General features: G+C 40.9%; 1 protein-coding gene across 1 annotated transcript in view; it reads right to left on the minus strand.

Moving 5' to 3' along the window:
* Window positions 1-12,789, minus strand: part of LOC113031917 (furin-like protease kpc-1) — a 211,816-nt gene that overhangs the window by 82,646 nt on the left and 116,381 nt on the right. Inside the window, exons 6-8 of the mRNA XM_080308280.1 lie at window positions 3,191-3,228; window positions 2,498-2,565; window positions 1,776-1,864 (exon numbers count right to left, since the gene is read on the minus strand). Of these exons, the coding sequence (XP_080164406.1) occupies window positions 1,776-1,864; window positions 2,498-2,565; window positions 3,191-3,228 (195 nt within the window). The remainder of the gene's footprint in view (window positions 1-1,775; window positions 1,865-2,497; window positions 2,566-3,190; window positions 3,229-12,789) is intronic.

The raw sequence follows: 12,789 nt of genomic DNA on the forward strand, positions 1-12,789 counted from the left end.
AAGTCTCTTTCTTATTTATTAGACCTGGCTAGCATTAAAGAGTTGTTTTTTTACATTAAGAAATGGAGTTTCTGTGCTGAGATGTTAATATGCTCAAGAGCTGGGATATCTGACGAAGCAACTTTTCAGAATTAGGTCGTTGGAGAGGCATAGCCAAGAACCACATGTATTCAGCTTAGCATCTATTATTGCATGTACAGTCAGTTTAGATGAAAAATACATGTTTTCAGATGGAATAATGCACATTTTCTAAGGTTTTGAAAAGTTTGTGTGGTGACTGTGATGAAAAACAAGAACACAAATCGTCAATACAAACACTACAAACAGAGGCAAAGAACTTCACTTAGCCAGCTGTGTGACAGCTCAAGTCAAAACATGCATCTTTCATGCAGGTCTTGCCCCTTCGTCTCCTGTGTGCCATACAGACTGTTTATGAGTCAGAATCAAATGGAACCAACAAAGCAAAATCGAATCTAACTGTGGGAAGAAATTCGTGCTCTCGCTCCGTCAAACTGTTTTTCTTTCGCTCTCTTTTTTGCATGAGACGCTCATCTGCCTGTGACAAACGAGGACGGGTCAGAGATTAAAGATCACAGAGCAGAGTTCAAATGCCAGAGTTCAACTGAGGGATTCCTCTTCTCATTTTCTCTATTTCGTGCTGATGCCATCGCTGCATTAAACTCAGTTTGAGTCATTTAGGATCTGAGAGCTGCAGGAAGTGTTCTTATTCAAACACATTATGTACTCCTCATTAACTTGTGGGTTACAGCACTCTTGGTAAACCCTGTAAAAATCTTTGATTTCACAACGGGAAAATGGGCAATCTTATGTATTCAGTTCATTCATCCTTTTCCGATGTTACTACCAACACTAAAAAAGCCATTACACTAAAAAATGAGCTGTTAAATAGGGGCAGCATGCCTGAATAGCACCCAGTCAATATGTAGTGACCTGTATTCGCATAAACCTAAAGCCATGTTCACTGTAAATATATACACAGGCGTTGAAAATTTATACCGACAAGGAAAACTTCACTGTGAAAATTTGGCACGATTTCCTGAGATTTTCTGCCACATTTTACAGTGTTTCTGCTCGACATTTTAATTTTCACCTAAACCAAACATAAAATCAACCGTTTTACTCAGCATCATTTCCATTTGCATCTGGAAATGATGCCGAGCATTTTTCTTTTCTCTCAAAAGTAATTCAGCATGTGGATGTGATATTTTGGTTTTTGGAATATTTGTTACTTTCGAGTTTCTGCCAGTAAAGGTGAGTTTGAATTATTTATCATTTCATAATAAAGTAAGTGAGACCTTGTAAAGTTAGAGCAGGTGTATTATGCATGCAGGGTTTTTCCTCCAAAGAGGTTTTAACCACAGGCAAAGAAAAATCACAGCATTGTGCTAAAATTATTTCCTTTCCTCTTTTTTTGTAAAAACTAGTGGTTTATAATTGGTCAGAAATGAATAGATTTCTGTTAGATAAGGTGCTGGCCCTACTGTCAATCCCCAAAGGTATACTGAGCACCACTAAAAAACCCTTTCTTCTGTCTTTACCAATAGAGCTGCACAGCTGTCCTAAAGTCACAAAGCATGCATTTTTCATCAAGTAAACGAATAATATTATTAATAATAATAATAATATAGCACCAATGTAGTATAACAAGTGTTTTAAAAACTGCTTCTTATGCCATGTCCTCGTTTTGGCCAGTGCAGCACACCCACAATGCACTGCCTCCTACGGTCTTTTTAAGGCTGTATTGTTTTCCTCACCTCCAATCCTGGCATTGAAGGCGATGCCCACACCACAGTAGGAGTTGTTGGCCTCCATGGCAACTTCCCCTGCACAATGGGTACCGTGACTGAGACAGAGGGGGAATAAGATGTTAGCCACATACAGAGACTAAATAAGCTGAGATGAGCGTTTTCTTTTTTGGGGAGGGGTTTTAGCCTGAGCACACGCAGTAATTATGGCATCTCCTCAATATGATTGGCTCACATTGTCAGAAAAGAACACTAAGATACTGGATGTCTCACCTCCAATAATCAAAGCATGAAAAAAACAGGTAATATGTTGTAGGTTGACACCAGACACGTGCAACGATTTAGTTTTGAAATCTTTAATTAGCAAAAAGAGAAATTGACCTTGATATCATGTCTTGAGCTACAGTTAGTCAGTTAAGCTTTTTCATGAAATGACAGCAGCAGACTTCCAGTGTAACATGATAGATCTCTGATTTCAGACAGGCAAACTCAAGATTCTCACATTCTAACCAACGTCCACTGATTCTTTCTCTGTGAGAGGACAGCTGTCGCTTGTTGCAGCCAGTTAAGCTAGTTTTAGGTCCAAGAATTAGCTCGGTTGCTTAGCTTGAATGTTTGCGTCTCACGTTAGGGCCACTATACACGACGTTTGATCAGTTTCCTGGTTTTGGAAGGGAGAAATATAGGGATCGGATATCTAGAGGTAAGAGTAAAAGGACAGGAGTCATTACCTATTCTCCTCATTTCTGACAGGCATGGGATCGTGAGATGCACGCAGGTCAAAACTGGCACGGGCCTCCTGGAAAAGCGAGACAGAAAACAAATGCGGAGTAGTGTACGACAGCATAACCCTCAACACAAAACATCAGGATGACATGACAGGAAATGAAGCAATCCCATAAAAAACTCTCGATAGTGGCACTTGAATTAGACTGTCAACATTTTTCTTCTGACTGACGGCAATCACTGTCACTGAGGAGATGCTGCTGCGTGTCGGTGTGGTTTATGTGTGTGTGTCATAAAAGTGAACATGTTTGAATGACTTGTTTGCCAGTGTATATAGGCATAACGGGAGGAGGATGTCTTGGCAGCAGACTGTACAAGAGAGCAATTATGTATCTCCCTCTCTCTCTCTGCAGCCAGGCTTATCCATGCCAGACAATCTGCTGTGACAAAGTACAAGTTGGCCTGCACGCTTCAAACTGCCTATAGGATTATAAATGACAAGGCAGGAGCAAACAACGCTGCCACTTCACATATGCTTTATGGCCAGCCAGTGTAACACCAGCCTCGCAGCTTTATAACTATATGAAACTTTTATTGTCTCATCTTTTAACGAACAGAGAAGCAACTCTAGCTGAGAGAAAAGCCTCTAAGATAATGCTCAAATTCATTTAAGGCACATTGATTTTGAGTTTACTCACAAAGTTTTTCTTTAGGTCCTTGTTTGTGTGATCTAAACCTGGAAAAGAAAACAGAAAGAATATGATGGATTTAGTTTTGCAAGTAATTTTTCTGGTTAAAAGTGTATTTCTTATATTAGATCAGCACAGACCTCAATTTCTCAGTCAGTCAATATCATGGTACTTACAGTCATGTCAAAAAGAACGTGCGCTCTCTGTCAATACTAAGGATTTACATATGTAAACACGATGTTCATCTGTGGTGATGCACATCTTCTCATTTATTTATTTAACAAAAGGCTTTGCAGGCATTTGTTTTTCTACAAAGCTCTCTTAAGGTCCTGCCACAACATTTCAATCAGGTTGAGCTCTGGACTTTGACTGGGCCATTGCAACACCTTGTTACTCCCCCCCCAAAACCATTCTGTTGTAGATGTGCTGCTGTGAGTGGGATCATTGTTTTCAGTTCTGCTCCTTGGCATCGTGTGAACACACACCTGAATGTTTCAGACCAGCAAACTGCCAAAACATCTGCTTTTACAGAAATGATCACATAGTTAATCACTGCATTTGATTAGGCAGCACCTGGATGTAACTAAATAATTGTCAACTCACACACTGGTTGTCCATTATTGTTAAATTATCACATGTAACATGTCAACGTTGTTCATCTGAGGTTCTATTGAAAAAAATTATAGAACCTACCAAGAACCAGATTATTTTTTGCCGTGTCTTAAATAAAAGAGGTTGCGCTTTCTTATTACAATGACTGTATCCTGTAATTCTTAACACTTCTTATTTTCTGTACTTCAGTGAAGGTCTGAGAAGGCAAAGGTGATGTTTCTCCTTGTCTATACAAGCTGTATGTTCAGAACACAAACTCATGTGATGACTCATTTCTAAGAAGCAGACTGACATCAACTGAGTCATCTCCAAAGTTAACATAGTTCCTGTCTCTGAGCTCACTTATACAGAGTGGTGGGCACAGACTATATGCCGGAGCTGCATAGACAGAACACATTTTACTCTGACCCTCTGAGGTTAACAAGTGAAAGTCCACTTAATGGTGTTTATATGAAAATATCAAATTCCAAAATGTAGAGGAAAATTCAATGAATACAAGGCAGAGAGCAAATGTGCGTCAGGAACTGAGACAATTAATGATCAACCCCAATATGCTTAAAGAGATCGCTTCCTCATTTTTAATGCCTGGTGCATTGGATAAGTGCACTTTTTATTTTATTACATTCTGTAAAGCAGTGCTGTTTCAAGTCATTGCAACTTGCTGTGTGGTAGACAGGTTATTAAAATTTTGAATTTTGAGTGCTCCACTAATTGGTGCAATTAATTTGCCAGAGTGTAGTGGTGAAGTCCATTTTTTAAAATCAACTTTTGTCAAGACCCGTGTTTTGTACGACGAAGCTTCGCACATGATTGATGAATGAGTGAACGAGTGACTGGGGGCAGAACAATCCAATCCACCAAATCCGTTTGTACTGCCGTCCTTTTGATTTCTTATTCTTTTCTCTTACACTACACCTTTCTTTGCATCTTTTCATCATAGTCTCTCAACATCAGTTGCTTTTTGCTGGCTTGCCCCCTCCCATCGCCCCTCCTCTTCTCCCACCCCATCCACCGCCACCACCTCCATCTCTGCAGCATCAGGGCTCCTGTGGTCTCAGCGAGAGACAAACGAATGAGGGCCCCAGGAGGGCCGCGCCTGCTCTGCCACACATCACTCACTCTGTCTCTCAATCACACACACACACACGCGCGCACACACACACACACACACACGCGCGCGCGCACACACACACACACACACACGCGCACACACACACACACACACACAGGACCTGCCAGCCTTTGTCCCATGCAGGCAGTGCCTCCGGGTTGTCATGGTAACCTGCAGTCGGTCTCGCTGTGGAGGCCTGATTGTGTTGAGCTCAGGCGGGATGGAGCCTTGGGAGGGTGAAGCCTCATTGGAGCCTGCCATACTGTGCCATGCTGAGCTATGCCGTGCCAGGTCAACCTGCTACATCCCATATATAAGCACTGATTCTTTATTCTCCCCTGTGCGCTACTTTTCAATTGCCACAAATGAGTTTCACCTCAAACCAAGACCTTGCTAAAAGCCAGGAGACAGAGACAATAGGAATCAAATACTGGGCTAGAGCCATTTATTTGACTAGAACTGCCAATCCAGAAATACTGCATTTCACTTTCAGACTGATGACATGCAAAAGCAAAACTTGGAGCCAGTTTCATTTCAGGTTTTACCCAGAAAAACCTTAATTGTGTGTTTATTTGTTTGTTGGCTAAAAAATACACTCCAGGTACAGTGCGCTAAGTCTTCTGAACCAAAGTGAAGAAAAAAAGGAAAACTAAGAAATGTCATTTATTAAAATTCTTTCCTGAGTTAAGATTGTTTTGTCAAACTATTTCTAACCACAGTTAGTGAATTGTTGAACAAGGTGACACGGAACAAACGCAAAACAGAAAAATATAAATAAATAAAACATATGTGATTTTTTTTTTCAACCTCATGAGAACAAGAGAAAGATCTCCCTGGCAGACTTTCCTCTTGCCTGAGCCAATTTGGCTTTCCACACTGAAAACGAGGCCAAAAGATGATGCTGAGGAGGTTATTGCTGATTTAAAGTTTAAGGTGTGTTCAGTAATACTATGGTCCAATAAAATATCATCACATAGAATTAAAGAGCTATGAGTTTGTTTTTCTCAGTAACCCCACATCGTGCTATTTTTTTTTGTCTCAATTCCCTAAATTTCATCACCAGCGAAATCAGGAGAATCTAACTTAGCTTCTGCTCAAACTGATCAATTTTAAAGCTCAGAATCTCCGAGCTTTGATGCTTTAAGATGCTACTGATCATTTAAAAAGCACCAAAATATGCTGAAAGAACTCAGAAAGCACTGATCTATATAACCATGACTATGGTCAGAGAAGAGAACACCACGTGTTGATCTGCTCAACTCAGAATAGGAAGCTGTAGTTCACACGGACTCAACAAAATAGAAGACTGGAAAAATGTTGCCTGGTCTCAGTCGTCACTTCTGCTTTGACATTCAGATGGTAGAGTCAGAATTTGGCATAAAGAAAGCAGAAACATCAATCCATCCTGCCATGCATTAATAGTTCAGACTGCTGGTGGTGTAATGGCACACTTTGGGCCCCTATTGTACTGGCTGAGCATCATTTAAACACCACAGCCGAACTGAGAATTGTGGCTGACGCTGACCATGTCTATCTCTTTATGACCACAGTGCACCCTTCTTCTGATCGCTGCTTCCAGCAGGATAATGTCACAAAGTCAGATCATCTCCAACTGCTTTCTCGAACATGACAATGAGTTCTCTGTACTTAAATGGCTTCTATGTTAAACGTTTCCAGAGGAATTAATGTAGGGAGTTCAGCCTAGTACTAGCAAGATGTGACTTAGAAAGTGACCACTGACTGTATACCATGATCTTAACATGAAGGGGAAGGAGGAAAATTTGTCTGTCAACATGGAATCAAGAGTGTGAAAATATTAGAATGGACAGTTTGGAAATGCAGCTCAAAAAGCAGTGCAAAGCTGCTGTTACCACAAGTGAAGAGAATGACTTTTCTGCAGGAGGCAACAGAGCTTGTTTTATTAAGAGTTCATATTTGTTTCATCTCAATTATAAGAGAGACTCCTTGGTGTGCATTCATGCATGTTCTGACTGCGTGTCAGGAACTTGCAAAAAGACAATCGCATCGAGTCACGTCAGCATTTAAAGGCTGACACCATCACTTCAGCAAGTTTGTGATGGAGATATCTTTGGGAATTAACGTCAAGCTGTTCAGGGGGGAACAAAGTAACAAGTGAGGAAAGGACGAAGGGAGGAGGGGGTGAGGGGGAAAATGACTGGAACTATACAATCTCCACTTAAATACTCCTTAGAGTATGTGTGACTATCATAATTACAGGATGTTTTGGCATATAACAGGCATGTATATAAGATGATAGTTTGAAGAGGCTTACAAATAAAATAGTATTAAAAATATAGACTGGAGGGCACCAGTTTAGCTCACAAGTTGAGAAGGTCGGGTGGTGTTAGCTTCTTGCTAGCATCAAGTTGGAATAATTGACAAAGTTGTAATAATTGTAATAATAACTTATGGCTAATATCAGTGCAATAAGATGCAGAATCGCCTGTTCCTGCCTAACTTCTCAGCTAAGGCTTTTGTGCTCGTGCACACATCAGCACAGCAGTCACATCAGTTATTTGTCATGCTAACTAGGTAGCCAGAGAGAGTTTGTAAGTAAATGTGACCTTCAATTAAACACATTTGTTGCTACAGTAGCATGAAATAACTGGCTAACTACTGTTATCTTGGAAACCTGTATCTGGGCTAAATCGACTTTACTTCACCAACTGCACTGTAAAAACAAAATTGTAATATAAAAGTATTTTACTGTGTATTCTTCTAGAATATCATTAAATTTACATCAATAGACTGTGATTTTACATTTCAAATGTAAATTAACGTAAAATCACTGTAAATGTAATAAAACATAATTTTCTTGTTTTTTAAATGTATTTGTCTGTACATTTGCACATTTAGATTGTTAAAATACATTCACAAATGTATCAGAATTTCACAAATATTTGTCCGTTATTTGAAAGATTGAACTGTTAAATTCAAATGTAATGCTATGGAAAAATATATAAAATGATTCTTATAAACTTTTGGCAGTTGGCAGTTGGCCTTGTGATCAGAAGGTTGCCGGTTCAAGCCCCGGCTCGGACACTCTCGGTCATTGTGCCCTTGGACAAGACACTTCACCTACCACCTACTGGTGATGGCCAGAGGGGAATTATAAAGTGGAATTGTAAAACGCTTTGAGGGTCTCAAAAAGCGCTATATGAATGCAATCCATTATTATTTAAACCAACTGTTAACTGTATATTTCTGTACATTTAAGTATTTTTATTCATATTGCCACATTCATTGACCTTGTTTATAGGTAATTTCATTGTTTAATCACATTAAAATGTTCCTAATTTAATGTTTAAAAGCACTTGAAAAAGGCAAAATTCCATGTAAAATTAGGGCAACAAACTTTTTAGGATTTTTTTTTTACGGTGTGGACCCATGTCCTCATTTTAGGTTTGACAGCGTTTTAGTAGGTAAAAGTGAATGCTTTGACGTGAACTGAGCTGCGGTTTGGGGAATGCCTCGAAGCGGACTGGCGATGGCTCCCGGGCCTGGCAGATCCCCCATGCACTAAATAGAAATGAACAAGTTAAAGATTTGAATACAAGGCGGGAGGGAGGCTGGGGCACGTAAACGGGAATGAACTGGGGGAACCTATATACATGACAACCGGAAGGAGCATGTTTGGAGGCGTGGTCCTGCTCCTGAAATTCGGATGAATAATCTCCAATTATGATTGCCTCACACACCACTGTACCACATCATCAAACATAATTTCACTAGAGACATTCTGTGTGAAAAGCAAACTCGAGTTTGTAAAGTAAAAAGCACCAAATACCAATTGGATCTCAAAAAGGCTCAAGTCCACATTTTACTAATAATTCCAGAACTTAAATTGTATTCATTTTGAGTGATTCAGAGGTCAACTTACTCTTATTATTTTCCTTTGTAACCCAGTTGCAGTTCAACAGTTCAACAGTGCTTCTGTGTTATTTTGGATAGTGTTGCTCATTGGATATTTTGCTTGGAGTTACTTTGGATGGTTGAACACATCACGCTTCATTTCTTCTAGTTTTCTCCATTTGTACATAAGCTCCACCACGGGTGCTCTGAGGACTCCCGGAGCATTAGAAATTTCTTTGTAAGCCTTCACAGGATGATGTTTTTCAAGCACATTCATCCTGATGTCTTCTGAAATTTCTTTTGGCTCACTGTGTTACTGCTGAGACATTTTAGCCAACTTCATCCCTCTGTCCTATTTTAGTAACGATTTTACAGAGCAGGACTGGTAATCAGATCTTGCTGTCTCCAGCCCACTTGCTAGGGACAAGGGAATTTATAAAGTTTCACAAAGGCCCAGGTGAAATTAAATACCAATTTTAGCTTAGTACATAGAATTATAGTGTTAACAACTTGTAATTTGTGTTCAGTCAGTTTGTCTTTATGCTAGATTTTATACAGTTTAGTATGAGATAACAGAGCTAAGCATGTGTGAATGTACATGGAGGTATCTGATTGTGCAGGGGACAGAGGTGTATTAGGCGAGAGATTGAGACACGTACAGCATAAGTTGGTGTGTCAGGGGGGTCAATTTGAGCGTCAAAACACACGCCCTCAAGTATTTTCAAGGATGATCCAAGTGGAAAAATGCATTCAGCCAGGTGTATTCACTCAGGTAGCACCATACTGCCATAAATACAGCCATAAACACACTCCAACACAGTCCAAGGTCTTCTGAGTGTGAAAGTAAAAAGCCACGTCCCACAGTTAGATGGAACACTGTAGGTGGTGGAGCCAATGCAAAACCTTCCATGAATACAAATGCTTTGAACCTGACTGACCCAGTCGAGATTGTGACTGTGCGTGTGTGTATGTGTGCGTGCTTTTTTTTCAGCTCTGCACGTGTGTCAGCATTCAGCAGCAGCAGCAGCTGCACTCCATCTCCTTGCTCCTGCAGAATTCACAACGGTCCTCAGGGTCAAACACACACACAAATCAGACATCGAGATGTGTCGGAGGCCATTTTGAGCCGACAGTGAGTCGTGCCTGAGCCGCCGCAGAGAAAATGAGCCGACATGACTTCAGAGGAGGCCCCAGCTACACCTGACCCCCCCTCCATCCCCTTCACACTTTGTCTGTTTCTCGCTTCTTAGCTCTTCTCTGTCGGAGTTGTTACACCCCCCCCCCCCCCCAAACAAAAAAAATCCACCAGAAGTCAGTGGGCTGCCACAAAGACATGAAGATGGAGAAGGGGAGAGGTTAAAACACACGAGGGAGGAGATAAGCCATAAAATTTTGATATCAACATTTCTGTAAGGAAGCTTCACATGGCTGATGATTTGCATATGTGACTGTGAAAGAAAAAAGGAAAGGTGTGTACAGTACGTGCATGTGTGCATGTGTGTGAGAGAGAGAACTGCTTAGAGACAGGGGTGTGTATCCACCACCCACAAAGGGTGAGACTTCCTGGCCCTCCACCTCCGTCTCATTAATCAGCTCGGTATTTAAGAAGGGCTGGAGTGGACACTTGCCTGTAATTAGCTGGCTTTGTCAAGAATGCGCAAACGTGTGTGTGTGTGTGTGTGTGTGTGTGTGTGTGTGTGTGTGTATGAGAGAGAGAGAGAGAGAGAAAGAGGTTTAAAAAAGTTTTAAAAGTGTGGCAACGAGAGAGATCTTGGGGAGAAGGCAGTTTGATGAGTGAGAAGGATGGAGAGTCAGATAGAAGGAAGAGGAGAGAGGGAGCGTGGGTGATGTAAAGCCTGGAGCAGGCTAGTGCAGGGAGAGAAGAAGGAGAGTGGGGAAGTAGGAGAGAAGATTGTCGGGAGGAGTGGGAGAGGTGACAAAAAAAGGATGGGAAAAAAAGAAGGTAGATGAGTGAAGACTGACAGCAACCAGAGTTGAGGGAAAGATGCAGAGAGAGAGACAGAGCAAAGGAGATGTGGGGATGGAGAGGTGGGTTGACTTCTAAAGTGGGATATTAGCATTCAAGCAGTACCGATTTACCCCCTCCACACATGCCCACCTCCACCTCAACCCAACGCCATGTCTGCTCAGCGGCCAGCTCTCCCCTCATGGTGGAATCAGACACAGAGGTTTAAGTTCAATTCTGAAACGCTTCCTTCAATGGAGATGTCCACTTTAGAGAAATATCCTTGTTTTTCTGTGGTGTGTGGGCTCCAGCTTTTCTCTCAGCTCCTACATTACTTCTGAAATTCATAAGCAATTTTTTTTTACTAGCAAGTTAAACATTTCTGTCAATCAGTGGGTACTGCAGGACTTGAAATTTCTTGTTATTCAAAACGAGTGCAAATCCAAACGGTGCCACACGCCTACATGCAGAGATAGCAATCCAGGAGAGGGTAGACATACAGTGGAGCCGCAACATGAAAATGCGAAGCTAGAAAAGGAAGACGTTTAATTCTGTAGGCAACGAGTCGACGTAAGTTATGCTGAAACAAACAGATATTTCAAGCGCCATCACCACTGTTTACTTGCTGTATCGTGACTGCCGGAGACTTCTGTGCCAAAGTCTGCGTGGCCCGTTAACAAGTATCTTAGTGGTTTCTGTTTTCTCTATCCCAGCGTGCATCTAATTTAATTTTACAAGAAGCTTACATTTTGAGGCATGAAATCCCCCTTGTGACTCTGCATTAAAGCACATCTTCATTTGAAATTGCCCTCACAGATAAAATAAAAATTTTTGTTGCTGCGGTTTGTTTGTTATCAGTGCTGTTTCAATCCCCTGCATGGCAAAATTTCATGTTTTGAACACAGCAGGAAAATCAACTACAAAGTCTCGAAAAGAGAAGCAAATTATTTTATTTTCATATGCTAGCAATGATGTCCTCCTGTTTCCTGCCTCTGAAACCCTTCCCGAGCTCCATCTATTCTTTAACAGCACGGCTCACTGCAAGACCCAAAACAAACATGCAGGCATCAGTGAGGACAGATATTGCGGATACAGCACTGGGGCAGATATGGGTTGCAAAGCGGCTTGCATATGTACAGCTACTCTGGGCAAGCTAAAACAGCTTGTGTGGAAGACAATCCGCTCAGTTATCAGTGTGTTTATGTTAAAACACACAGAAAAACATAATTTCTAGTATTTTTATTACATGCCAGAGTACTGTAGTTACTCAAACAGGAGCACAAAATGCAAACTTAACCTTTAGATTAATACGCATTTGGTTTTATGTGTGTAGGGCAGATCAACTATAGTTTGGAGTAGGCAGGAAATGTGCCACTCAGTGCAGAAGTGTGACACGCTGATGATGGAGCACATAGATAAGGTACATTGGGCTTCCAAAATGTAGTCAAAAAAACAAATAAAATAAAATGAAAGAATATCAGCATCCTTACAGTTTAAGATGCCTTGTGATTATAACGTTATGTTAATACGCAGACTTTTTCCTGTTTGCTGTCTTCTTCTGACAAGTATAAACATCTTGCCTGCTTCAGATTCATTCACTCATTTTGATGTGATGCTAAAAAGAAGAATTAAAGACACTGGCAGCAATACAGACTGTCAATCCCAGAATGTAATGACATGGCAGCAGTTAAATCTATATTTGATTTGATATTTGGATTGTCTAATAAGTTGCCTATTCTTCATAAAGTGGATCCCTCGGGGTAAAAATGGGCTTTTTTCCCCCTCATACTTAACATATCTACAGGTAATCGCATTACTCCATGAGCATAACCCAACACACATCACAGTCACAGAGAGAGAATTCCCCATAGCTTCCTGCTGCAGCGTCTGCATATATGACTTCCTTTAAACTGCTTCCCAGCTCCTCCTCTGGTCTCCTCCACCGCTTTGATCTCATTTGACTAATTATATTCACAGAGAACGGTGTTGACAAATTCATTTTGAAATCCATTAGTCCCGTGGCGTTGTTTAAACAATGTGCACGTT

The sequence above is a fragment of the Astatotilapia calliptera genome, chromosome 11 (assembly GCF_964374335.1).
Source record: "Astatotilapia calliptera chromosome 11, fAstCal68.1, whole genome shotgun sequence".
In the NCBI taxonomy this organism is placed as follows: Eukaryota; Metazoa; Chordata; class Actinopteri; order Cichliformes; family Cichlidae; genus Astatotilapia; species Astatotilapia calliptera.